A 27,999-nucleotide genomic window follows, 5' to 3' on the forward strand; every position below is an offset into this window, starting at 1 on the left:
TGCACTGCTTCTAAGAAAGAGTGAGTTTATTCCAAATGACTGCTCATGGAAGAGTTACTATCATACAGTAAAAACACTTACCCTGAATGTTGACAGAAGGTAATTAACTAGGAACAATATAAAATAAATAAATTACACAACTACTATACTGATCAATATCTTCCTGTACACAAACCTCACAGCTACCCAGTTATTTCCTGTTCACTTTCTACATGGATCTTTCTGTAACTCAATGATCTGAATTCTCTTATTGCATTTAGCCTCTACGAGGTGAATGCTGCACAGAAATTCTATAGAAATGTTAAAGATCTAAATCAACTGTTTGAAATACAAAACTGGAAGAATGAGGCATAAAAAGAAAAGTTAAAACACCTGGGTGTTGTTTTTTTTAACGATGAACACCAGTATCCTAATTTTATAGTGAAAGATGAAGCTACCTTCTTTTTGCAGAAGAAACTCCTTATTCCTATTTATCTTGAACTACTTCAGGAAATCTCCTTACTTCAAATTTGTAAGCTCTGCTATATAGAAGCTGCCTTTTTACTGACAAACAGGTCTTCTCTGCAAAGGTTATTCATCCACCAAGAGGAAGCAATTCTACATTTTCAGTTTTGAAGTCTTGCCAAGAAGCCTGTGAGAAAGGCAGGATTTATCCATACACACATGGGAGAACACACTTGCAGCCTTCCATAAGGCACCTAAAGTTCTACCACAGGCTATCTGACTCTAACACAGTTGACTAAACAGCTTATGAAAAGCCACAGTAGGGAAACACTTGATTATGTCTAATTGCCCTCTACATAGAACTCTCAATTCAGTGCTTTAAATGGCAAAAGGGACTTAACTCCACAAAATATGTAGTTGTTTTCACCATTAGAATAGAAAAATTATTAACTAACAGAAGTTTCTGTTTTTTAACTTCTCTACATATGCCACTTTATACTGAAAACAGTTTCATTATAAAACAAAGGTATTAAATACTCCAATACTCTAATACGTTAATAAACATTTATTTGTGCAGAGGCATTTCTGTACCCTGAAGCTGTACCTTAACAGGTGGCACAAACAGAAGTTAGACATTTCAGATGCATACATTACCCACACACCTCACAGGATTTAAAAGTATCACAAATAGAAATGTTGATCAACTTTTTATAACCCATTTTATTTTTGGTCACTGTTGATAAAGTATACTTTGTTTTTTGGAAGGATTGCTTGAGGAGTTACGTAAGCCTAGTTACAGAGTAAGTACTGAGATATACCTGTAAGACCCACTGAAATAGCAGTTTATCAATTATACATATTTCTCAACTTCAGCCATCTAGAATGCAATCAATAAAACAATACATGTGGTTAAAATATACTGTGCATTTCACAACTGCAGCACCTGCCCCTGATACCAATCAGGAATTTTTTTATTTAAGCAAAACAGTATCAAAAAAGCACTAAGTGAATTTTCAATCAAACCAAAGCACTTGAAAGCTACCTCCGTGGTCATGAGAATGTAAGACTGGTTGTGTCTGGTCAGACCAACAGATCACCAACCTCAGGATTCCACTCCTAATCAAGGGCAAACAGGCAGCTCCACAGGAGTAGTATAAAAACAGAAGAATAAACCTCAGAAAACATTCCAAATTTCCAAAAACTTGTAAATCAAAAGTATCCTGAGTCAGAGGTAGTATCTTTGAATTTAAACACTCTCAGGGACTTTTCTCCCACAAACAACACTTTTTGAACCAAGAACATTTTAGCATCTACACTATCTCCCTGCACAAAATTCCACTAATTTCTGAAAAGCCAGGGTTGTCTTTTCAAAAATACTTTTTACTTCACACTTCCTAGCTGTTGAGGCACTGATTTTTTCCTTAACAAACTACTGACCATTCTAAAACTCAGAACTGCTTTCACTTCTAATCAAAACAAATTATTTGCTTCCCAAAAAAGAGAGGTGAAGCCTATGCTATCAAGAATTGTTCCTCCAACTTTGAAACCTTCCTGACAATGATCCCCCTTTCAACCTGCAATAAAACAAGCTACATGTAACCACTATTTCAGCAATTGATTCTTGCTACACTTTGTAAATGCTGAAACACTGCACAAGTGTATCTGCACTCTGAACATTGTCTCATCTAGTTCATTATCTTAACTCTTTACATATGTTTACATCTTTACAATTACATGTAAAGTACCTAATTTAGATAATCACCTCAAATCTGAAAGATTCCCAGAAAGGTACACTTTTGAAAAAAAAAAAAACAATAATAAAACAAAACAAACACCAAAACAAACACACAAACAAAAAAATACAAAAAAAATACAAAACAAAACAAAACAAAAACCTTATGATTGGGATGTAATTCTGCAATGAGTTTCCCCAAAGGTTCCACAAATTCTTAAAATTCCTTTAATGAGGTGCTCTCCAACCCTCAGAAAAAAAAAAAAAAGGAAGTATGGAAGTAATATATGTGGGGTGTGTTTTTTTAAAACACTTCTGTAAAGAACACAAAATGTTAGATAACTAAGCAGTCCAATAATGTTACTTAGCAGTTGGGAAAAAGCATTTGCATAAGACTAACCAGGAACTTCAGTTGTATGCCACTAAAGCTGTCATTTTATGACAGAAAATGCATCAATAACAATAGTTATCTTTATGCACATTTGAGTTACTTAAAAGGGTACATATTGACTATATTGAGATTGTATTTTTTTTGCTTGCTTTGCTCTGAACATTTACGTTTTCAATTACTCTTCTGATTCATTAAAACATTTGAAAGTATCATCTCCTGTTAATTCCCTGTCAACACATTCTTGTGTGATTTTGAAGTATCAGAGAACTCAATCTCATTTTTATCTAGTTAAGAAAACATGAAGAAATTACACAATTGAGACCTTTATTTCAGCCAAGTATTACCAGCCTGTAAGCCCCAAGAGAAGGCTGAACATTATTCATTTTCTCCCCAAAGTTGGAAGTCTTCCTATGATAACCCTTTTTGACACAACTATATCTTCCATCTCAGACGAGTTTCTGTAGTGCGTCCCCAAAGTGTTTTCCCATCCACATTCCTATTCCTTTTCCTTTTGAGATTACAAAGCTACTTAACTCCTAAAGGAAACAATTATTTCTAACAAATACTAATATCCAACAGGCCTGCTACAACTCCTCCAAAGTGCATAAACATCTTAGAAAACATGGACTGAATTCATCTCAGCATAAAAGCTACCAAGATCGAGGTCATTACATCGCCAGATCAAAGTTACAATTACACAACACTGTTACAGTGAAAATAATTATTTTAGTTCACAGAACAGAGAACAGACCCAGCCTGTTACTTCAAGTGATCAACACACTATGCAAGGCCAGACTATTTCCTTTCAACTCAGCAGTAAGTGCTATAAAAGCAACTGTGGCAGGCAGTATAACCAGTGAAAGAAAAAAAAAAAAAATTACTGTGGTTGAAGTACCACACTCCTGATATTTGACATTTCTGCACTTGATACTGATTTGCACACACAGATTTGGCAAAGAATGATGCTGCTTCACTTACGCAGACACAACAGCCACACACCCAACTGGCTGTAGAATTATTAACATTCAAAGTCTGAAGTGAACACAGACTTATGTCTTCTACTAGTACAGGACTTCTTTGAATCCAAGGGTTGAGATCTTTTGTCAATCATTATGGCTGTGGTATAAACTCCAAGATAAAGTAACATGTAATTTAATTATAAAAATGTGTCCCATAGACAGGTAGAACAATAATAGAGTTCATTACAAGATCCGAGCAAGAATAAACTGTAACTGCAAATTATCTCTCCCTGCACCCTCATAGGCAAAGTGCACTCTTATTAGAGGTGGGCAGTTATTCAAGTCGCTTAAACTACACAGTGAAAAAAGGGGTAGGTGGGGAAACCACTCAGGAGTCCCACTAAGTTCATACTGAAGGAAGTATCTTATTTTCTGGAAGAACAGAAGTCATAAATTTAGAACAAGCAATTAAAATCACACATATTGCTAATTCCTTCTGGCTTATACATACCTTTTTCTAAAGTATCATTGCAAAGTTATCTGGTTAACTTTGAAAGAACTTGCAATTGCCAGCACTGAGAAACAATATTCAGTTTACTGTAAATTTTGAAGGAGGAAGAAACTAACCTGCATGAGGAGAGCTGCACCTAAACCATCCAATTCTCATACTTCCATATTAATTACCTATTGTCATACTACAGATACTTCTTTTCCCTTTCAGCCCAGGAGGCTTCAATCATCTAACACTTGCAGATAGTATTACACAGAAAAACAACACTCTCAGCAATTTCAGTGGACAAAACAGTATTTTGGATCCCAAGTAACAAAGGCCTCATTAGTCACAAAACGTCCTGGGACTTCACAATTTCAGTTCAACAACAAAAAAAATGCAGGCCTGGTAAACACGTATCTTCCAAAAATACTCTCAACACATTCCTATATCAGTCTTCATCACCGTACAGACTGACATTTAAAATCCAAAGGCAATGCCCTCCCTCTTCTAACCTGGGCTTCGAAGAAAAATTCCACCCTCATGAATACACACCATGCAGTGACTATGTTGTCTCTGTCCCATGACCTGATGCACACATGAGGTAGAGTGAATCAACACATACATAGCCAAGGTCAGAACTACTATGGTACTTTCAGAAATAAGCAACTGAAACAATATGGCCACAGATGACAAACAGCAAACTTGGCAAGAACACAGGACAGTGTCTAGAGGCCACATGAGTTCACAGCAGCTCTTTTTCAGTCAGAGCTTTCAAAGTCTCCAAATTGAGCTTTACTTTAGAGTACCAAATTCAGTACTTAATTTTTAAGTAACAGGTCTATCCATAAACCAAATATTTCTAGATGGTTTTGTCTGCTAACAAACAGTACTAAGCGACTTATTTATAAACACAGTGTTATATTACTAAGACACTAGAGAAAATAAGAGAAACAATCAATTATTCTCCACTAAAAATGCCCACCAATGTCCACTGAACTGATTTTAAAGTCATTCCACAAGGCTTACAATGGTAAGACAGGCAGTAAGCGAAGGAAATAGTGAAACCTCTTTGTTTGTTTCCCTTGCTCTTTTATTTATTTTTTTTTCTTAACCATAGTTGTAACAGATACAGTGCAGATTACATGCTTATAATACAGCTGAGAAGTCCTGAAAGAACTGCCCAGGCTCAGGTATAGTTTTTCGTTCTGAAAGTAAATACATCACAAATGCTGGCTGCTGTTGCAGCATGCTATTAAAAACCCTAATTACGGTGCAATTTGATGGAATGCTGCTTCAAGACAGTAAACATTCACTCAATACAAAAATCACCAAAAATTCTTCAAAAGCCACGTTTGTTAACTGTTAGTGTCTACATTTCTGTCCTATAAAAGAATAATTACTTCTATATGACTCCCTCACATTCACTGGATTTTATACTCTGTACAGAAATTTGCAACAGCCTATGCATGATTTTATTTTAAGTGCAAAAGTAACTAGTAATGTACCTTTTCTATTATTACCAGCAAACATGAATAGGAAGAGATCGATACCGGAACTTGCTCTTTATTCTGAAAAGTTATTAAATTTTTGTTCCTGAAATGAAGTTTGCACTTCTATGTATATTAAAATGACCATGCTGCAGACCCATTAACTCCTCACTATTCTTCAGCGGTTGCTTCTCCCATACGAAATCTCCAAAGGTACATGACAGAAGCGAGCATAGGCTCGACCTGTCTCAAACCAGTGTCTGTCCAAGTCCTTTACTTGAGATTTACCTGAACACCCTTTTCTCCTCCCCTCCCAGGTCGGCAGGCAGTTCCTGCCTCTTCGCAACCCCCTCTTCTCCCCCAAAAGCAGCCGCTCGGCCCTTCGGGGAGGCGCCAGCCCTCCCAGGCCCCGGAGCCTCTTGCTGCCCATAGCCCGCACCCAGGGCTGAGGAGGCCGCCAGTCCGGAGAGCCCCGGAGTCATTGTGCTGAGGGAGATGATAGCAGCTGTCAAGGCGCAGCTCGCCCCGCCGCGGGCGAGCGAGGAGGAGGGTCGACAGCTCCGCACCGCGACAAGCGCCCGCCCGCCCTTCTCCAGCCGTCCTGCGGGCCCCGCCGCCCGCGTACGGCGCGAGGCCTGCGGAGCCGGGTCTGCCTCCGGAGCCAGGAGCCCGAGCGGGCGCCATGCTAAAAACCAAAATGGCTGCCCCAGGGAAGGGAGCCCAGCTCAGGCCGTGAGGGGCTGCGCCTCCACCGGCCTGCGACGCCGCTTCGCCCGCCGGACCTCGCCCAGGTACTGTCGCCCACATCAGCCGGCTCGGCCTCAGAGGCCCAACGGGCTCAGCTCGCCCGGGCAGCTCTGCTCTCGCACCCCGAGCGCGGCCCGGTCCCCGGAGCCCCCCGAGCCGGTCCGAGCCCGCGCCCCGCTCCGCGCGGAGGCCGCCCTCGCCCCCTCTACCTGAAGCTCGGCCCGCTCCACCTCCCAGTGCGCTCTCTCCATCTCGAAGCGAGCCCACTCGTGCTGGATGTAGTGCAGGATGCCCGGGATGGTGTAGTGCTGGGGTCGGGACAGCTCGGCGGGGCCCGCCGCCTCTTGACCGGCCGGGGCCGCAGGGCCCTGGGGCTGCTGCTGCTGCCCTCCTCCTCCTCCTCCGACTCCCACACAGCCCCCACCAGACTGCAGGTTCATGTTCCCACCCGCCTGCGGCGGCGGCTGCTGCGGTCTCGGGGCGGCCGCCATCCCACCGCCTCCTCCGGCTCCGGGGTGTTCGTCCATTGTCTGCGGGGAGCCCTCCTCCTCGTCCCGCGGCGGGGGCCTGGAGCAGGGGCCAGGGAGGGGGTGAGCGGAGCTGGCTGGGGCGGGGAGGAGGGGGGCGGGCCGGGCGCGGGGCGGGGGTGCTGCGCCGAGCAGTATCCGGGTGTCAGGGCCGCGCCGCGCCGCCGCCAGCCGCCATTACAGCCGCCGAGCCGCCGGCCCACCCACCCGCGGCCGGGCGGGGCGGGGAGGGGGGGTGGCGCGGCGCATGCCGGGAAATGGCTCCCTCGCCCTCCGGCCTCCTCCTCCCGGACGGCCGGGCGGCGCCGTGCGCATGCGCAGCAGGAGGTGAGCGCCGGGGGCGGGCGCGGGCGCGGAGCCCCCTCCCGCGGGGGGGCGGGGGCGGGGGCGCTGGCGCAGCGCTCGGGCCGCAGCCGGGGCCGCCGCCGCCTGTCCGCTCCGCTGCGGCCTTGCCCACGCCGGCCCCCGGGCGCCCCGCTGCCGGCAGCTGCCGCCGCGAGCAGGGGGAAGGCCCCGCGCGGCCCGGCCCTGGCTGGGACCGTGTCGGGCCTGCCCGCCGCGGCGGAGCGCGGCCGCGCGGTTTCCGTCCGCTCTGAAGCGGCGAGCGGCAGCGGTGTCGCTGCGGGGAGGCGGCGGAGGGTGGGTGCTCGAGGTCCGCGCCTCGGGAGTGGCGGGCGCCCTTGGAGCCTGCGGGCGGGCCGGGGTCGGCAGCCCCGCGGCCACAGCGCTGGAGTCGCTGCAGCTCGGCCGGGTGTAACGGCGCGCTGCGTTTCCCCCTCGAGGTGATCTTAGAGTAGGTTTCTTAACTTGATGGTATGTCTCTGGAAGCTGCCTGATCTTTTTTTGAATAAATGGCCATCTCCGTGGTGTCCCAGTGGCGAGGGGCGTGCGTGGCCGCGGAGGGGCGGTGCGGAGCGGCTGCTGGCCGAAGGTCTGCACGTGAGGAAGGTTTTGCAGGAAACTACTGGTTTATTTCGCCTGGCTGAGTTTTATCCGTCATACCAGTGCTGTGTTTGATGCTATATTTTGAATATGGTGAAACCACTTCAGCTGCAAAATGTTTGTCTGAAATGCCTGAAATCACACCCGATTTGAAATTATCTGTAAATCGCCCGTTGTAAGTAAGGTAGGAGGAATTTGGGTTTGCCTCTTTCCAAAATACTTACGTGCTATACTCATTCTTTAAAAATCGGATAGTTTCCTAAACAGGGATCATAATTGGTAGTGCAGGAATTCTGTTACTGAAAAATAAATACTGCGTGTCACAGTACTGATGTTTCCTTTATCTACTAATCTCTCCTCAGGTGTGTATTGTCATGTCAGTTGGTTTATCCAGTCCTTCCTTTCTTTTCCATTAAATCATTTCCTACTAAAATTTCATGCTACATTCTTCCTGATTCCATACAGATTAGCCAATCGAAATCCAAGTCCTTTCCACCTCAGCTGATTTTGTTCATTGTCTACTGTCAGTATCGAATCATTACTAAAAATTAAGACTTACCTCATAACCAGCTTAACCCTTTGTTTAGCTCCAATCTTATGGAGCGTTCCTTATTCCTGAGTATATGGGAGTTACTGCAATTTAATTCCGTTACTATATTCAACCAGCATTTTGACAACTCAACAGCAAAGGAAAATTGTTTTACTCTTTCCTTCCTCTCTGACTTCCCTACATTAACAAGGTTGCTTTTTTAAAAGCCCTGATCCTGAAATTGAACACTGTTTTATTTTAAAGCCGCATAGATGTAAGTGCTTCATCTTTGGACAAATTATAATGTGTGCATAAACAAGATGTAGTATACAAAAATAATTACTATTATGGGTAAATATTAGTAGCATTGCCTGTGATATTTATTAAAGCCTTGTCTGTGATCCAAAGAAAATAAGAGGAAGGGTATCAATTATGTGAGCTGTCATTGTTTGCTACATACATCTTTGCAATAAATTCATAGCCGAGAAGCTCAATAGCCTTATGTATACCTAAATATATTTGTTCATGTGCTGTCGCCTGCTTGTGACTCTACCACTTAGTAACTTTGTTAATGTTTAGAGTTGGATAGTCCAGCACATTACTGACTTACAGTCCTATTTAACATTTATTTTTAATTCTTGGTGAAGCAGTTATGTAAAAATGTAGTCATGCATTTCTTTTTTATTGTTTGATGTCTTATATACATTTTATCTGAGGGCCCTAGGATATTGCAAAAGGTAGTTACAGCACAGTAACTCAAATGGTTCTAGATCTAGATGTTGACTGAAGTGAGTTTAGTGTGAGAGACACACATTTAATTTGAATAACTTCACTGCCCAGAAGTATCAAACTCAGGTGGTGTTTCTCTTTTTTTTTAATTTATGTGTTAGAGTATGTAGAGTATTGGTGAAATCTGAGAAATTAATGTTAAGTGCTTGTATCTACTGGAGGAGTAGTTAAGATTTTGTTTAAAATATGTTTTATATTACTTCATGCATAATCTGCTGGGTTGGCCATGCTGGAGATTTAACACCTTTTTATCTGCAGAACAGGTATTGCAGGCTTTGCCTCTCTAAGAGGTCTCAACCATTATCTGAAAAGACAGCATTTAGGAGTGTGACTCATAAACAGGGACAACTTCTTTGAGCCTACAGAGCTGACATGTCCTGGGAGCAGTTCCTGTACATTCATGGTTTCTGCTTCATCATTTTGAAGCAAACCAAGCAGGTTCCAGTTTGTGTTGAAGTACTAGGCTGGAGTTACCCGTACAGGCAGGGGGTAATGGGCCTGCTTGAGGGCAGTAAAATCAAGAAGCATCTCTCTTCATGAGCCCAGGTCCATAGTCTTCTGTGTACATACTGGTTTAGAATGAGTTAAAGTCATTGTATTTTGAATCATCCACTACTACTCCTGTCAAGTCTACCAGTGGAAGTCACAGAAGCCAATCATGATACCAGTTTTGTCTCATGGATAATTACCTGTGAGAGATACTTTGTAAGGGTGAGATATAACAGAATGTAACAGTGCATATTTAAAGCACAGTGGTTCAACTGTATGTTGTTTTTGTGCATGCCAAATTATCCTTACAGAAGAAATATTTTTGTGAGGGAAATAAAGGAGAGTGCTGCTCGGTCACGCTGGAGGGCAACTTGAAGGAGTTTCCTTCCTTTTGAAGGAAGGTTTGCAATTTCAAGACTTTTTACATCTTCCCCCAGCAATACCTTTGGAAGTTTTTGTTTCTAGGGAGTTTCCATTCTGTCGTAAGGTTTCATAGATATTCTGCAGATCAGGTATGCACAAAGCATGCACTGTAGGCTATTCTGGACAAAATTTCTAATGCATGGTTGACTGTGTTGGGGAGAGCTGGACCTGACAGTCCATCAGCAGCTGGATAGTCCCTTCCACTCTTCTGTTCCTAAGCGCGTTTGTGATGCAGATAGTTGTCCAGTGACCTGGAATGAGTCAGCCTATTCATTTCTGACAAACAGCCTTCAGATAGTAATGTCTTTTCATTACTAAAATGAGCAAAATCATGGCAGAGATATGAAAGGCTTGCATCCCTTCACCAATTCCCTTCAACCATTTGATTCTGTATGCATAAAAGCATTGTAATTTGTGTGTATGTGCATGGATACATGCAGGCATGTGCGTGAGAACTCACAGAAAGCATGTAAGAGTTGTATCAGAAGAAAAGGAGCCATCTTCCTAAGTAGAGTACTACTGATCATTGATCATAAACGGTAGCTTCTTAAATATAGAGAGCATGATGGAGGAATGGGAGTTTCTGCACCCCTCAACATGCACAAATAGGCTTTTTGTTTGATTATTGTACTTCACAGGTTCCTTTCAAACATATATTTGCAAAATTAATTTTAACATGTTGCCTGTATTTGAAAGCCAAGATGAAAGGAAAAGAAATAAACTTTGTTTGTTAGAAACAAAACTCAGTAATTTCCTTTTTTTTGCCTAAATTGTGCAAATAAATGTTTTTATTTCTACAAGTTATTTTTTTCAGAGTTACTTTTAAAGGAAATTAAAAGATCCTTCAGGTATGTTTAACACTGGTGTTATTCTCAAAGTCAGATTACACAGCTGTGCTTGCCTGCTATCTTTGAGGCTGGTGGGAAAATACAGAAATTATTAGTGATACCAGTGGACCTCTTTCCTACAGATGTTAATCACCTGCTTTAACATTGGGAATAATTATTGTCTCATAAATTACAGATAATACCTTTGACTACTACTATGTTTCTACCTCCATTACAATATGATCCGTTTTTTTAATATCTATTCTGGATAAGAGCATTTGTGAAGACTAAAAAAAAAAAAATTGGTCTAAAGTATTTTCATATGAAAAACGATCCAGGCCCTTCATAAGAATCCATGCACATGCAATAGTCATAACATCAGAAAAGGATTAACCATGTAGAAGATTAGGTTAATAAAGGAATAATTAGGATTAGGGGCCAATCCTGCAATAGGATCCATACATATAAACTTTCCACTTTTTTTTTTTTTTTTTCTGTTGTATATTACTTAACAGTAACTCAAAGTACAACAGTTCTGTCAGTTCTTCTGGGTTAGTTTTACTCTCCTCCCACTCTCATATCCCAGTTGAATATCTGCAGACATTAAGCCTCAGATTGTCACTCTTCTAGGATGGAATTAGGCAATTTGCTGGTTTCTGAAAACAGGACTTAGGCTCCTAGGTACCGTTTATGACTAAATTACTACAGTAGCTTGGAAACAACTTGTTCAAAACAGGACTATTAATTCATGCTTCAGCAGTACCAAACACAAAGATGACACATAAAACTAAGAAAAGCTGTCTATGTTGCTGTCATTATCTGTTTCGCTTAGACAGACATGTTTTGGAGTTGGTAGGAACAATGCATAGCTTTTGGTCTCCTGTTTCTGAGCTGGCAATTTTTTTAATTGAAACAATGGGCAGCATTTCTTAGATTGTTCCTCTTTAATCCACGACCCTTCTTTAAGTGGCTTTAAAGCTTCAGGTTTGTTTAGCTGGTGAGGCTGGCCTGCACTGGACTGCCTCATCTGAGCTGGAAGTAGTCATTCGTTCTTATCCTTACTTTTTGTATCAGAAAATTAGTAAGTCCTTTCACTGTTTAACCTTTCGTTATGCCTCAGAATATTTAGATACCTCCTCTTATTGCAACTCTGACTTCAAGCAGCAATACAGAATAGAATGGCTGGGGGGGTGGGGGGTGGGAAGGAGCCACCTATTAAACACAGAAAACATTTTATTTAGCCAAAAATGGTAGCCTAAGCTGTCATTTGACATCCCATCATACATCCCTAGTCCAGCTCAAGATGTGTGCTGATACTGCTGATAACCAAATATTTAGGAGGTATGATTCTGTGTTAAAGAAATGGTCGTGTGTTGTGGCCTATGTGTTCACCTTTGTCCTCTCTCCCTTCAATCTGATGTCAGGATGGTATAAATGAAACTTAAATACAAGCCAAGGAAAAAAAAAAAAAAGCACTCATAGGCCAATTTTGCTCTTATGAGCTGTGTTAATCTTACGTTTTGGTATTGGGTGAGCTTCTGACAATGTTCTCAAACCAGTGAACATGCAGGAAGAAAATGGTGAGTAGATTTATAGTTTTGAATAAGTAATTGTTTATTCCTCCAATTTCACAAATCTTATAAAGAAATTAAATTGCCTGATCATGTGAAAGCTATTATTTGTTAGATACTTTGGGATTATTTGTGAGGGGAAAAAAATGGGAGTTTTACTCATGGGATGCATACAAAAGAGTAGAGGTTTTTTTCCTATATTCTATGTTTTGGCAATAAACTCAGTCTTAAATATATGTAGATGTGGGCTGGCTAGCTTTTGAGAAGACTTTTATAACTCCTGTGTATATGACCCTTTTTTTCTCCTACCAGAAATACTCTCCTTGTGTACTGTACCCCATATTCAAATCTGCTGCTGAGATCAACAAACAAGACATGATAAAATTTTTTCTTATGGTAAACAAACAAGGTCAAACAAGGCTCTCTAGGTATTATGAGCATGTCGAAATTAATAAACGGGCAACGCTGGAAGCTGAAGTAGTAAAAAACTGTCTCTCCCGTTCAAAGGATCAGGTGAGTTTTATAGTTTTACCTCTGACCATTTTATTTTTTCAACATCTTAGATCTTTCATGTCAATAATTTGGAAAACACATCAGTTTCCATTGCAGGTCATTATTTCATTTGTACCCATGAAGAATAATACTGTGTTCCTACATTATGGGTTCAGTCAGTTGAACTGTTACTCTGCATTGAATAAACATGATTTTTTTTTTTTAAGGCTTACAGAGATTTTGGAGTTTTGTGTGTCACTGCATGAAGATTGCTCCTGTTTGTTTGAAGAAGCTCAGAAGTCCAGGAAAAATTAAATGTATTCAGTTACTGCTTCTCCAGTAGAGATCAATAGAGAGATATTACTGTAGCTTTGCTGGAAGGAAGTAGGGATAGTACTGACAGCTCCCAGTTTAAGTAAAAAAAAATATGAGAGATGCTTCCAAAATACTATCTAAAACATGGAGAGTTTTGGAAACACGGATTTTTTTTAGACCTCTGTATGAGGCATTTTTATTCAAAAAAAGTTTTCACACATTCTGGAAGAAAGTAAAAAAATCTGAGAAGTTGGAAAATTTCATGGAAGTTGAGGTTTTCACAGCTCACTTAATTGAGCCATTGGTTCTATAAGAAAAGTACCAAACTTAGTAAAACTTTTGATCACATTGACTTGCATTGGAGGAGAAATCTGTGACTTGGAATGTGAGTGCAGATTTTTGGTTGGGTTTTTTTTCTGCAGTCAGCTTCTTTATTTTTCATTAATTACGTGTGTCCTTGAACAGCAGTCCTCATAGATTTCATTCTAGAAAACCTCAGAAAAAAAATAGCAGTGCCTGTAAAGTACTTGAGACAATGGTACTTGACAACGGGTAAGAAATTAACCTACTCCTTACTGCTCTTGCAAGAGTATCTCCAAACAGAAAACTCACAAGAACTAATGGTATGCTGCCATTTCAAGGACTGAGCAAAATTATACTTAAAAAAAAAAAAAAAAAAAAAAAAAGGTAGCATATTCTAAAGTACATTATAACAGCACCATCTGCTGGCTCCTATCTTATTGTGAGAGACACAGGAATTTCACCCCTGGGTCTGGAAGTCTAATACTTTCAAATTTTATAAAAATACCAATAATTTTTAAAATGGAAAATTACCTTCAAGTTGTCTCTTTTGGAAGTGTTTCCAGAAGAAAATGTAGGGGAAATACTGCCTTATAACCCCAAATAAGTCACTTCAGTTCTGTCTGTTCCAGTTAAAAAGTGCTAGCATGTTTTCTGCCGGTAAATGAAAAGCTTTGTGCAATAGTTACCCCACTGCATTTTTCAAGTCAAAATTATTTGGTGGGTCTTGGGAAGTCCATTTTCCTTTGTGGGCCTTACAAAGAGGAAAGCTTAGGCTCTTTGAGCACTCTGTGCTTTATACTTTTGTATGCTTAAGTGGCAGCTACTGTATGTGACTCATTTTGTTTCTGCCTAGTGCTCTTTCATTGAGTATAAGGACTTTAAGCTGGTGTACCGACAGTATGCAGCCCTCTTCGTAGTCGTTGGAATCAATGAGACAGAGGTAAGAAATTACATACCCTCTTGAAATGAAAGCTTGTAGTGCTTATCACAGGCAAAAGCTCAAGGTTTTTTCCAGTATGGTATTTTGCAATAGCAATTGCAGAATTTCCAGGAGTCATTGCAAAAAAAAGCCAAAAAACAAACAAACAAACAAAAAACCAAACCAAACCAAAACAAACACAAACCAACCATTTTATTTCTGTGAAATACAGAGGTATAAGAGAAAATGTGTCATCTTTTACTTCAGTCTGTAGCAGTAGGCTGAGCTGTTCTCATAAGGCAGTCTTACTGAGCCTTATACTGATTCAGGGGTCTAAATTTTTGTTTGATTAAACATAAATGTATGTGTGGGGGTTTCTCAACAAATGTTAGCATTACAGCCAGATCAGCTGTCTCATCTGTGGTGACTTTCCAACTGCCCACTGTTTTTAACCTCCTTTGTCAAAGAAAAAATTCCCAAACTGAAAACTGACAAGTATTGTTACTTCATGCATTCAGGCTGAGCCTGCAAGGCTTTAGTCTTTACAGTGGTTCTCAGCTCTCAGAAATAAAGCTTACTATTGGAGACCTCAATGGAGTAGTGTGAAAGATAGCTGCTGATTACCACGGTGTCTTCAACTCAGGGTTATAATGGCATGCAGTTTGGGGCAAATTCTCTTGGCTTTGCTACAAACATTGCCCATCTATACTGCTGCAGAAAAGCCTGGCCCTGTGCTGCAGCTGGCCAGGGTGACTTCAGCATGGGCAGGTATAGCCTAGGTGGATGTATCTATCTAGCTAACCTGGGTGATGGTGGAACAGAGGATGGAGTGGGATAGCAGCAGCACAGATGAGACAAATCCTTTGGGTACTGCAGTGTTTATTTGTATGGCTGGCCTGAAGCTTCTCCTCATCAGCACTCCTTTGCTCTTGGTCCCTTCGCTGGGTAACCACACCTCCTCTCACTGTGGTGGCCCAAGCTCCTGTGCTTTATTGTAAGCCTCATTATATTTTCTGGTAGCTTTTTATACACTACATACTGAAATAACATGAATAATACTGTTACATTTCCTAGCTATTAATTTAATATTTACTGTTTTTTAATTGAATTTCAGAATGAGATGGCAGTATATGAACTAATTCATAACTTTGTGGAAGTTTTGGACAAATACTTCAGTAGAGTGGTAAGACATTGAATCTATTATGAGATATTTCTTGTATTTCAAAACTTCAGTGAATATGTAATTTCAGGGAATAATATTTCTTTCTATATTAATTAAGAATTTTTAATACTTTCGTGTGAATATTACCACTGTTAAAAAGAAAAAAAAAAAGGGAAAGAAAAAAAAGTCATTTTAGTGTATTTTTGAGAGAAGTAAAAGTTCGTGTGGGTTATAAATCATCAGACTATGAATACCAGAAATATTTCTGTTAGAAAAGCATGTTTTTATGTGCTTATATTCAGGGATTCTTTGAGTTATCTACTCTTAAAATAGCCGTTGGCATTTTATATATTTTAAAGAAATAAAGAGCTTTTTCTTTATAGTTCTTTTTTGCAGTCCATAGCATTACATCCCCCAAATGCACTTCATTCATGATAAAGATGGTGTCAGCATTAAGCAGGGAGCTGCATCATTCTCACTGAACAAGATCAGAGGGATGGAGTGCAAATGAAGCCTCAAAAACCAGTCTGTGCTTGTGCTCCCCATATTGTTGTCATGCAACAGTTGATATCTGATAAAACAGCTATTATAGATAGACTTTTCATTAAGGATTCAACATCAAACAAGCCTCCAGTTAAAAAGACGCTGCTCCTTTTGGTGGGAGTTTTTATTTGTTTGTTTTTACAAAGTTTGAAAATGGAGCATTATAATCCTGATTACAACATGTGGCGTTTAATATATAATTTGTAATAATGTTATAAACCATTTTGCCTGAAAACATACTTGGACACAATGTCAGTTTGTTTGTGCTGATATGTGTTGGATATCCCCCTCAGAGAAGAGGACTGGATAGAGTTCCCTCCATAGTCCATTTGCTTGAGGGTATTACATTGGTAATTATCCTTAGAAGAGATCAGGATGTAGGGTTTGTAACTGGTTTCCTGGTTCTAGTACCACAGCAGACAAGGCAGAGCTCCCTCTGTGAATTCAAGGGTGTGCTTGAAAAAGTTATCTGCACCCTTCACGATTTAGATGCCTGGCAAATGTTTTAGGCTGTTATCTCAATGTTGCACCAGCCTGTTGAAAATGCTGGTACTAAGTATATCGCTTTCTGACTGTACTGAGTTCAGAATTTGTCTCTTAAAATTCTTGTGATTGCAGTCCCAAACTAAGCAGTGATAACTAGGAACGGAATTTGATCCCACAGCACACAGAAACACACAGTAAAATTTAGTCACATCTTATTTATGTGGTTGAGCTAATAGTTGCCAACCACTTACCAAGTTTTATTTTCTTGAGGCCAAGCAAAAATAGATGTAGTGCTGCTACATATAAATGTAGTGCACGTAATTCTTTGACCATGTATATAGCCCAGCCACTGATAGTTGTTAGAAATTTGCTGAATTCATCATACCAGAGTTTTTTGTATTTTCCTAGCATTTAAGGTTTGAAACTAGGGGAACCAAAAAAGGGGGTGGTTAAAGAAATCTCATGCCATTCTGTGGTTCTATTTTTAATAGCATATAACATGATAAATGGCAGAGCACTGAAGAAGAGAGCTATAGTTCTAGCTGGGGTTTCTGGCAGAAACAACAGAGCAAGAAAGTGTAAGTTTGTACTATTATGGATTAATGTTTAGGATTTGCAGAATTTTAGCAGAATGATGATTACAATGGTGACAAAATGGTGGGAAAGGAAAGAACATTTGTCCTGCTCTAGAAGGACATTTTGTCATCTATTATTTTTAGGCTTCTGAGCTTTAAACATTCTCACACACTCTATTTTTATCTAATGGAGTTTACAGAGCTTGAATTCAAATAGCAGAACAAACATTAACAGAATCAGGGGGAAAGCTTTTAAAATTGCTCATGATATATAACTCAGTCCCCTTCACTTTTCTAATGGCTACCCAGGGAAGCTGCATACTGTGCAGAATATACACTCCCGTGTTTTCAACTGCTTTTTAATGCTGAGGAAACCTGATCAGGCTCTTCAAATAAAGATTTTCTGGTGCATTATAAAATTCTAATTGAAGAATCTGAGTCACTGAGCAGAGGCCTGCAGACTAGGACTATTCCAGTTTAGAGTATCTCTAGACCATAGAAGTAGTAGCAATATTACCAGTGGGAGCTCTGCCTAAAACCAGGGTTAGACTATGAATGGAAACCACATCAGCAAACTAAATTCTCTCTGTAGCAGATAAAGATTCTCTCTTTCAACAGAGACTGGGAAAGCTCCACCCCAACTGTGCAAGATCTTAACTGCTGAGGCTGTGATTAATTGTTTCTAAGTTTAGACATTTAACTGAGGCACCTAAGTTAGAAGTTTGCTTGTCCTAAGCTCCCATTACTGGCAGTGGAGACCAAGGAGTATCTCGAGAAAGTGAGTCATGCCTCCAGTGTGCCAAGTCAACTGTTGAAGATACCCATCTCTTCTGATGACTGCAGAGAGACCACAAGGGCTTCTCGCTCTGACATTTTGCTTAAATGAGTAAAATTCTCTGGGGTAAATCCAGGCCAAGACTAGGAGGGAAATTATAACTATGTGAAGAACTGTGTTGCTGGGGCTGGAGCTATAGAATTGCTGAGGGTCCAAACTTTGGAGTTGCCTTCCCTCTCCTGATATATCCAGCCTTGTCTACCACAGCCATAGGTGTATACAATGTCTAAGTTTTGCTGTTGAAATTATGTGCAGCAACATTTTTAACTGTTTAACTAATATAAATTGTAAGCTTGGCATTAAGTTCCTGTTTTTGCAGAAGGTGGAAGAGAGAATATTCAGCTAGAGTTGCCATGATTAGAGACACTGGTTTTCCACCCACTCATTCAGATGGCACCTTGTATATTCAAATTGTTAGTTGTGGGTGACCTCACTGGGTGTTTTCTAAGTAAAAAAAAATCGGAACATTAGCTTTTATTATGCAGGCAGGTAAGACATCAAAGGCAAAGGAGTGTTGCAGGGAAGAGCAGGTGATGGCACAGTCCAAAACAGAAATCTAAATTGCCTTAAAATTCTGTATCTATATTTTGAAGAATTTCTTTATCTTCTAAAAGGGTATGTAATGTTTACTGACTGAGATGAAAGATCAGACTGTAACTAATGGTTGTCTCTCTGTTCCTTGCAGAGTGAATTAGATGTATCCTTTTCGGTATCAGAAATCCTTTCGTCTGTCTCTTTTTGGTAAACGTTCCAGTTCATACTGTCTTCATAGCACTCACTGTCAAACAGTCCAGAAAATGCAGATGTCTCACAAATTTTGCACTTATACTAAGTAGAACCATTTGGCACCTTTCTGAATGCATGGCTGATGTTTATGAGGGTCACCTATTTAAATCCTCAGTCATTAAGAAAAGACTGGTACCATTTAAAGTAGGACAGGGGGAGCTTGCGTAGAGAGAACTAAGTAGCACTTAGACATTAAAAGTTATATTCATGCTGGAACTTTCAGGTTTAACTTACTTCAGAGTTTTACTTTTTTCTTTAACTTTACAATAAAGTAGATATTAAAATTTCTGTAAAAATAAGAACTGAATGTTATAGCTGGGTTTTGAGCCAAAGAGCAGTGGCATCATTGTAAAATTAGGTTTGCACTTGGATCTTGTTTTATGAAAGTCTAGGTTAGTTCTACTTTCTATATCAATGGAAAGAGAGAAAGTCTTAGGAGTAGGAAATTTAGGAAACAAGACATTGCCACAGATACCTTTTTCTTCCCACTCCCCTTCCACAGCTGTGTTTTCATATGTATAATTTGCAGGGTATTAACTAGAATATGTTTTTTAAATGAACTAAAACCAAATACTACATACAAAAGTACAATCCTGAAAAATGAAACAAATAGCAAGTAAATAAAATACAAGACCAAATTCAAAGAAAATTAAACCAGGAAAATGTAGTGCAAACAGCCATCTTCCTCCTCAGTTATTCCAATCCCAAAGTTTGCTCACTCTGCTCCAGCAATCCATATGCTTATGTTTGTTGTTGGTTGAATGCAGATCTACTGGTAAAAAGAGGTTTCAGGTATACGCCTGAAATACACTTACCCCCCCTGGAATAAGGTACTTCAAAGTAATTTAGTTTATTTACCTTATTTAAGAATTAGTACATATGAAGAACATAGGAAAATAACGTAGTTTTTCTTTTAATCACTTCTGTGATTAAAAGTGCTCACTTCTTTACTGGGGGGAAAAAAAAAGAAAAGAGAGAATTAATTTCACTTTTGTAAAAATGTTAATGCTTGCTCCATGCTGGATCTCTGTCTGTTTTACTGAACTTAGATATATTTATATATATTGTCTAAATTTCCTTCCCGAAATTCACAAAATGCTGTGGTATTAATATAACACTCCTAAATTAACTTACATTATAAAAGACCACTAATGAAATTTCAGCTCGTAGGGACTTTGACGGTCTCTGAGCACTTGTATAACTACTTTTTTTTTATTCCGTTATTATATTTAAGGATTAGATCAATGTGTACTTGTGCATGAGCTTTGCAGATTGAGAGACTAAACTGACCTATTCAGTGATTATATGTAAGAATAGCCGCATGTGTTTCCATATGGTGTACTTTGAGTTTGCAATTACCTGACTCTTTTTAGCTTGGATTGTTTGGAGTACTGATGGTTCTAAATTCTGTCTGCCTGTGGTCATAGTTTTCATACTGAGAGGAATTTCCTGTAGTTACACACTTCCAGTTATCACCAGTTAATCGCTGAGAAAGGCTCCTCATCTCCGGCAAGTTTCTGCATACGGTGCCCATCTGCATTGTTTGCAGAAGCTGCAGTACATACATGCTCACACTACATTTGCAGTGGGTGCCATATGGTGTCTGAATGACTCCTGCAGAAATTCATCTTCTACATGGGTCTTGTCTGCATGAGGGTGTGAATATAAATATTTGGAAAATAGGAGTGTACATTAGTATCTCATTTGATAATACTGGAAATAATATTAGAAAAGCTCATGTATGATATCTCTCTCCTCAACATGTATGACATACACGACGTGCAGGATTTTTCCATTTGGAAGTGCACTTCTGTACATTCTACATCTTAGGAGCAGTTTTTAAATAAAACATTTTACTTCCATGTATACAATAATTCTCACATTTAGGTAAAAGAGCTTTTCATAAGTTGAGAGGATACGTAAAATAGTTGAAATGAAGTGAGATACTCTCAGCATTAAATGTAAAGCAGAGGTGTAATGATGAAGTGGGCTGTTCAGGAATGTATTTATTTTTGATAACAGCTTAAGTAGCAGACCTGGAAGAACAATCGATGATCCGGACTACAAGTGTCTTAGATGATAATGCAGTGCAAGCAGTAATCCCTCAATATGCCTTTCATTGTGTGTAAAACCATATTCCCACTTGGGATTAAACCATTTCCTTTGCCAAATAGTCTTAAACTAATTCTTACATTCAGTACAGTTCGCTTGAGTGCAAAATACCTGATGTAGGAAGTTCTGTCAGAAGGTCTGTAACAGTGAAGACCAAGTAGTATTTACTGAGTCTTCATACAGAGAGGATCTGGTGGGAAACTCATGATTTCCTGTCTCTGCACTGTTATTTTTGTGTACAGATCCATGGGAAGTTTATTCCAAAGTTGGCAGTAGATATTCTATATAGAAAGTAGTGTTTACTAACATGAAAAAAATACTAGGAAATTACATGAAATCAAAACCCATGAAAAACAGATCATAATCATGGAAGGCTGTTTGCCCACGCAGAGAGCAAACCACAGTTATGCCTAAAGGCTGAGACCATCGTGCAGCTGAAATGTTCCTGCAGTCCTTGCTAAGCCTGCAGCACATGTGCTGTTCCCTACAGCTGCCACAGCCGCCGTGCGTTACCGCAGCATTCCTGGCCGTGCAGCTCCTGCTGATGTGGAACTCAGGCTCTCATTTATGTCTGAACACCCATATTCCCCCAGGACACCTGCATCCTAGTATGCATCATGGCCTGAGTCTGGAATTAGCTGTCAGAAAGGGCACCTTGAGCACAAGGCAGGGACTGGCTCCGATCTGAATCCCACCCAGTAGGATTCTTACATGCTGCTTGCATGTATCTGTGACATAGGTGTGTGTCTGGCTCAAACGAGGACAGTGTGTGTTACGCAAAGCAGTGCACGCACAACTACCAAGTGATCTCATGCATACTACCAAAGTGAGCACTGGTTAGCTACTAGCCAGTTCACTAACTACTTCACAGTAGCCTTGGTTTTTACAGAAGCTTTTATGTGTGACTTGGAAAGCATTTAGCTGTTACGTGCTGCCCACTTTCATTCTGACAGGCAGTCAGTGACACAGGTACCTATGGTGGAATGATGTAACATAAAATACCTTTAAATAGTATTGTTGGGGCAGCTGAATGAGCAAGTCCTGAAATTGTCCTAGTGGTGTTGCTTCCTAATGTGTTAGTAGTGTTAGATGAGCCTCACTTCTGTGTACTAATCAAATGGGTGGGGTTTTCTGCAGCTCTAAAACTCCAGCTGGTGGAGTGTAGGAGCTACTTTCTTGGTGTGGTAACACCAAAGAGATTATCAAAATGCAAGTGTTACCGCAGCAGCTTTGTAGGGAATGTTATGCTTGTAAGCATGAGAGTTTCTAACATGACCAGAAGTTGACTTTTCTGTTGCTTGAACTGGTGAAGCAAAGCTTACTTCAAGACACATTACTAACTTAAGGAAGAAACAGATGCTAACGTTCCCCCTGTGGGAGGGGAGGGGAAAGACAGGGCACTCTGGGACCAAGCATTTGAAGAATGTTGTCTTGATCCAAAAAAAACATTGCATTCCATTGCAACTAGCTGCTGCTGCTCCTAGGCTAGATAAAAATCTTTGATACAGAGAGGAATACTTCATGTGAATAAACTGGTTTTTTTTCTGTCCACCATGGAATAACAGTTTCAGAATACAGTGCATTTAAGTAGTAAGAAAATTTAATGATTAATTTATTCTGAGAATGGATAAGGGTACCCTTCAGTTTGCACTATAAAAGAAGTCAGTGAAATGGAAACCTATATGCATTAGCTTAAAATTATCATTCATTAAGGGGAAAGGTTCCCTCTAGGTCTGTGATATAGGGGGACATACATCAGGTAGATCAGCCACCTTTCAAAATTTGGCGGAAATTCACCTCAATGTAGGAGCAAATATCCTAGAATATCACAGAACTTAGAGGCACCATTTGTCTCCTGTTTAATGTCAGCATAGTTGTTTGAGGAAGAGATGGTCAGAAAGCATTAAATGGGTTTCAGTGCCTAAAATTTGTGTACGGTGAGGAGATAGACTAAAAATTACTTAATGCAAATATTAACAAAGATAAAGTTGGAATGTGTGACTTTAGTTGTATTATTGAGTTGAAGATGAATGTCCAGGATGGAAATCAAAGTTTTGTAATGCTGTATGTTCAGTAGCAAATCATCTGCCCCATAAATACCCAGGCTGCAATCTGCAAAGCTTCTGTTTGTGCTCCTGGGTGTGTTACCTGATCACAAGGTGTTGGCTGCACTTTATCATCTCTCAAGCCTGTACACACCCTTAATTACTTGCATGGAAAATCCTGAGATCTCTTAAAATGTCAATGTATGAAGAAGTTGTTTATCATGTGCAAGTCCTAGATGATGTGCCTTTTTTTCTTTTATTCTCTTTCTCTCTCCCCCACTTAACTCTGTAATGTTTCAGGGAAGGAGACACAAGACTGTCACATGTACCACCTCGTAGTATGTATCTGCCATGAAACCTCTTTGTGAAAGCAGAAAGTGCTATTAATGTTTTTAATAAGGGCCGCTCCTAACACTACTAAAAGCCAGTGTAACATTTATACACCAGTGGTAGTAGGTGCCATTTACCTCTAGTGCCAGGTACACAGCATTGCCTAAAATCCATAAACCAGATGGTAAGGGCTCACCTTTTGCCTAGGCTAACAATGTACAAGTCTTTCCTAGCTGGGTGCTCTGAAAACTTTTATTTCATCTACAAATGCACAGATTGATACGTCTTCTTTTTCATAGTTGTTTAAAAATGCCTGTAAGCCTGTTTCACTACATCAATGCATTTTTAAAGTTCCTTAATGCTCTTCTGTGGGCAGCCAGGATTCTTACTGGCAGCGGGACCTTAATGAGCAGCTCTGGGTGGCGCACATGGCAGCGCACACATCAAATACAGCTTTTTCCTCTTGCCAGTTGCTCAGACTGGTTTTGTTTTGCTGCTTTCCAGCTGGGCGTGGATCTATGACTTCAGAGCTTTAAACCCTGAAAATCTGGGTCACTTGCCAAATAAGTGACAGGTGTTGAGGATGAACCTCACTGAGGATCAGAGATACATATCCTTCACTGGGCAGGGTATTTAGACGTGCATGGCTAAGCAGTGTGTGTACATCCAGATGTAACCATAGAGCATAGTTATAAGACTGACAGGAAGGGGGAAAAGCCAAGGTTCTTTCCTGTGCAATCTGCTTGCCAAGAACAGCATGATAAAGGGAGGTGGGAAGGGAATTGAAACAGGAAGCTGGGATGTTAGGTTAAGGGTAAAGGGTAAAGAATGCTTTTAGACCTTCCAAAATCAAGATGAGGTATCTTTCTAGAATGGTATTAGTATCCCCAAACTGCAGGTGAATTTACTGGTTCTGGAATGATGACTGAGGGATTAACAGTTACAGATGGACAGAAACCATACCACTAAGTTTTCTGTAATGGAGTAGGCCAATTTTGAAATTACCTAGAATGACTTTGTGGGGAAATTGATGTCTCATTTAATCATATTTGGGTTCAATGGAACAACTGCAAGATACTTACTGGTGTATGTTCAGTTTTCCTTCAACATAGTATCATCTCTTAAAAAATGCAGCAGAGCAAAGAGCAGTGATAGGTGTTTTAAATGTTTTCTCAGACAAGGTGGTGCAGAAGAATAAGGCAGGAGTGGCATGTTGCTGAACCACACTGATCCTGGTAGACCCACTCTTCTGGATTTCAGATCTTTGGGGCTCTCTAAGGAAGAGGAAGGCCTGGAGAGATGGGACCTCTCACTGTGCTGTGGGAACTGGAACCCTATGAATCACGGGTAGTGTTAAAAGCCAGGAGGAGTTGGCTTTATAACTTGTTGAAACCTGAATGGAATGTTATCTAACTTCGTTTACAGATCCTCTTGCCTTATGTAGAGAGCAGTGCTAAAGTTGAACTAAACAGCAGTAGAAGAGCTGTCTTCCTAAAAATTCTCCCATTACTGCAATAAAGAGGCCCTAACTTCTCAGGTTGAAATATTTGTGTAAAGACTGATTTACCTGAAAAGTATACCATAGGAAATTTGTCTTGAGTCTTTAACCTGCTGAAGTAAAATATCTACCTTTGTCTCTGGAACCACAGAAACTGAGACTGTTGGAAGCTTTAAGGACAGTACTGCTCCTCAGTATTGAAAGGCACCAGTCTGATTCTTAAATGTGATTTAGGCCTATGGTCAGACTCAGGAAGAAGTCTGGTATTTAAAATACAATTTAGAATTAAATTAGGTGGTTAAGTTTAGGCCAGAAAACTAGAAGCTATCTGAGGAACCACAGACATACCAAAGATTGTGTGGATGGCTGTATCTTCTCTTTCTCACATAACAGTAACTAGTAGTACAGTTATTTGAGGGCCTGCATTTTGCTACTAGACACACCTAGACATGCTGTGCCCTTGGTCAAGCAGAGTGCATTTGTTGGAGCAGGGACACAATTACTTACCCCTCTGCCCAATTACACAGTAGCACTGAGTTCAGCCCAGAGCACTCACAGCAATTTGAAATGGTAGAGGAAGGTGACAGCCTGCCAGCTGAATTCTCATCAACTTCAGGTTGATCCATAATCACGTTCATCATGCAGTTCAATCTGACCATGTTCAAGCTTCTACTTGACATCTCTTAGAAGGGTTGATGCACACAAGGCTGAACTGAGATACACTGTGATCCTCTTCTTGCCTTAACGTGTGCAGCAGAAGCAATAACCAAGACGGGGACAAAATCTTGAGCTTCTCTTGTCACTGGGCTTGACTGCCAAACTCATGAACTTTTACAGAGAGCAGGAGAACCTTAAGTTGAAGACAGCAGGCACAGCTGCTACCAGTTCAGTTACCTCACCCGCAAAGAAAGGTGGGTTTGGAATTCCCCAGACTGTAAGCAGGCTCAGCCTCCTTCCTCTACTGGCTTCAGGCAGACAGCATCTGTGCCATAACATTGTAAAAGAGACCAAGCCAGTCACCATTATCTGAAGTAATGACTTGGGAAAGGATCACAGAAAAACCTCTCTCTGCATTCCCAAGTACTGGCTTCAGCCCCCCTTCTCTAGAACCTGTGAATTGTTCAATGGGTCTGGCTTTCACCACTCATTACAGGGGAAATAAGACTGAAACTCAGATTAAAGAATTGCCTTCTCAAAGGCAGATGCTAAAACATTACTTAAATCTCTTCAATTTAGACCTACAACTGTGCACTTTCACGAACTCCCATTGTTGCTACTTTGCTGGTTTAAAGTGGTGTCTCCCCAGCACTTGAATTTACCACTTTGGAGGAACAAACACATAGAAATACTAGAACTCGTGAGACAGAGCAGTCCTCTTAAATGCCTGAGTCATGTTAAAAAAATAAGACTTAAAGTTTATAATGCTGAACAGAAGAAAACATTGATGCCTTCAAAACTCTGGCTCTTGCAACTCCATTGATTAGAATGGAAGTCACTCACATAAATACAAGGACTAGAGCAAAATCAGACTGTCTTCCTGAGCTCAAACCATAGTTGCAAAAACCAGCATAATGGGCGGAGAAGACACTCAAAAGGCTCATCAAAGTGGGGAAGAAAAGTGCTGAAAGATAAATTTAGAAGTGACTGTAAAGTATCTTGCTGGCTCCAGTGCAGTAGTCCTCAATACACAAGCAAGAATTAGAGGGAGCAAAACTAAGCCAAAGTTGAGTTGTTGAGCACAGTGAAAAAACACTTGTAAGAACAGCAACAGGTGGAGAGCAAGGAAGATAGAGGGTTATTCATGCCTGTGTGTGTGTCAGTTACACTTAACAGATGCACCCAGCAGGCTTTTTTGCTGTGCCTCTTCCCATTTCAGGTTATGGTGATAAATGGCAACATCAGGATCTTTTTTATGTAACCCTTTGCAGTTGTTCTGTGGACACACAAAACACTAAGGTATGCAGAACAATGCTCACCATCTAATACCAGAGTAAGGCCTGTCATAATTTTTTTTGAGAAAGGTAATGTTAAGGAAAGACAGTTCTGATAATGGACAAATTTCATGTATCTCAACAGCATGACCTCATTTTGCTTCAGATTATTTTCCTTTAGGTGAACATTAGCAATTATAAAATACTTTTGAAAAGATATTTAAGTATGAACTAGTTATTTACTTTTACTCTCCTTTATAAGATTTATTACTAGATCAATGCAACTTTACATCAGCATATTCCTCTTAGGAAGCTATTTTCAAGCAGGGCAAATAAATAGTGCCAGTAGCTTAGGGTAAGGAAAATCATATTTGAGAATCAGAGTTTGACTGGCAATTACTTAGCTAAGAAATGCAGAGTATTTGCATCTTCACATACAAGGTTGTTATCCCTTGATAACATTTTGTATTTGAGCAATGTGTGGTAAAATTAACCTCCTACATCCAAGTTCAAGTTAACCTTTATTTTACTACTTCATGGTCATCTTCCAAGATGGGATTCTGTTGGTGGTTTAAATGATCTGCTACCATCTTTTGACATCTCTGTGGCCAGAAAGTGTCAATTGAACTGTTTGCAGAAATACCTTTTTGTAAACTTTGATTAAAGACTTAGTAGTTCTCTGAACTACCTTCATCTGGTTCAAAATATCCTTAACTTGAAATGTTTCCAGATCATGTTCAATTTGGATAGAGTGCACATCATTTTGGATGAAATGGTGCTAAATGGCTGCATTGTGGAAATGAACAGGAACAGAATTCTTGCCCCTCTGTTTGTGCTTGACAAAGTGGCAGAAAGCTAGAAAGATGCAAGATTGACTACAGCATTTTACACAAGATGGTGAAACCATCAGGAGTGCACCCACCTGGGGATAAAGTAATGAAAACTTACACATGACCATCAAGGTGGTGCGTAAACTACCCAGCTTTGTGCCAGACCCAGAAGACAGAAAATACAGAAATGTGAATTCAAGTTGAGTTTCAATGCTTCCTTTAAGCACCAACTTTTTGTATTTTCATACAAATGTTCTGTACATTTAAGTTCTCTGACTTTTATGACCATTTTCAAACTAGATTTACCTGTCATCAGAAACCTGGTTTCACTCCCTTTTCCATGTAAGTCATGGTTACAAAAGAAATGTAACTAACAGAAGTAGAGACATATTTTGTGTTCCTGCATACTGCTTCAGTCATAACTAGAATTGACTCTTCAATCTTATAACAGTAATAAAAGATAATAAAAAGTTTGATAACCTTTATC

General features: G+C 40.2%; 2 protein-coding genes across 14 annotated transcripts in view; one reads left to right on the top strand and one right to left on the bottom strand.

Moving 5' to 3' along the window:
- Positions 1–6,969, bottom strand: part of STRN3 (striatin 3) — a 54,504-nt gene extending 47,535 nt beyond the window's left edge. For all 4 annotated transcript variants that reach the window (XM_051622371.1, XM_051622370.1, XM_051622369.1 and 1 more), the window contains exon 1: positions 6,463–6,969. In XM_051622371.1, the coding sequence (XP_051478331.1) occupies positions 6,463–6,780 (318 nt within the window). In that variant the 5' untranslated portion in view covers positions 6,781–6,969. The remainder of the gene's footprint in view (positions 1–6,462) is intronic.
- Positions 6,024–27,997, top strand: AP4S1 (adaptor related protein complex 4 subunit sigma 1). 10 transcript variants are annotated; one of them, XM_051622380.1, is made up of 6 exons: positions 6,972–7,107; positions 12,663–12,863; positions 14,314–14,400; positions 15,494–15,562; positions 18,666–18,727; positions 27,413–27,500. In XM_051622380.1, exons 2-5 carry the CDS (start codon positions 12,726–12,728, stop codon positions 18,723–18,725), a joined length of 354 nt encoding a protein of 117 aa, XP_051478340.1. In that variant the 5' UTR covers positions 6,972–7,107; positions 12,663–12,725; the 3' UTR covers positions 18,726–18,727; positions 27,413–27,500. The 10 variants fall into 10 exon arrangements, with proteins under 10 accessions (XP_051478345.1, XP_051478340.1, XP_051478341.1 ...); XM_051622381.1 differs by lacking the exon at positions 27,413–27,500 and adding an exon at positions 24,430–27,406 and having other exon boundaries at positions 18,666–18,721; XM_051622378.1 differs by having other exon boundaries at positions 6,998–7,107; positions 18,666–18,677; positions 27,413–27,997.
- Positions 27,998–27,999: the final 2 nt, after the last annotated feature.

This window comes from Apus apus, chromosome 5 (assembly GCF_020740795.1).
Source record: "Apus apus isolate bApuApu2 chromosome 5, bApuApu2.pri.cur, whole genome shotgun sequence".
In the NCBI taxonomy this organism is placed as follows: domain Eukaryota; kingdom Metazoa; phylum Chordata; class Aves; order Apodiformes; family Apodidae; genus Apus; species Apus apus.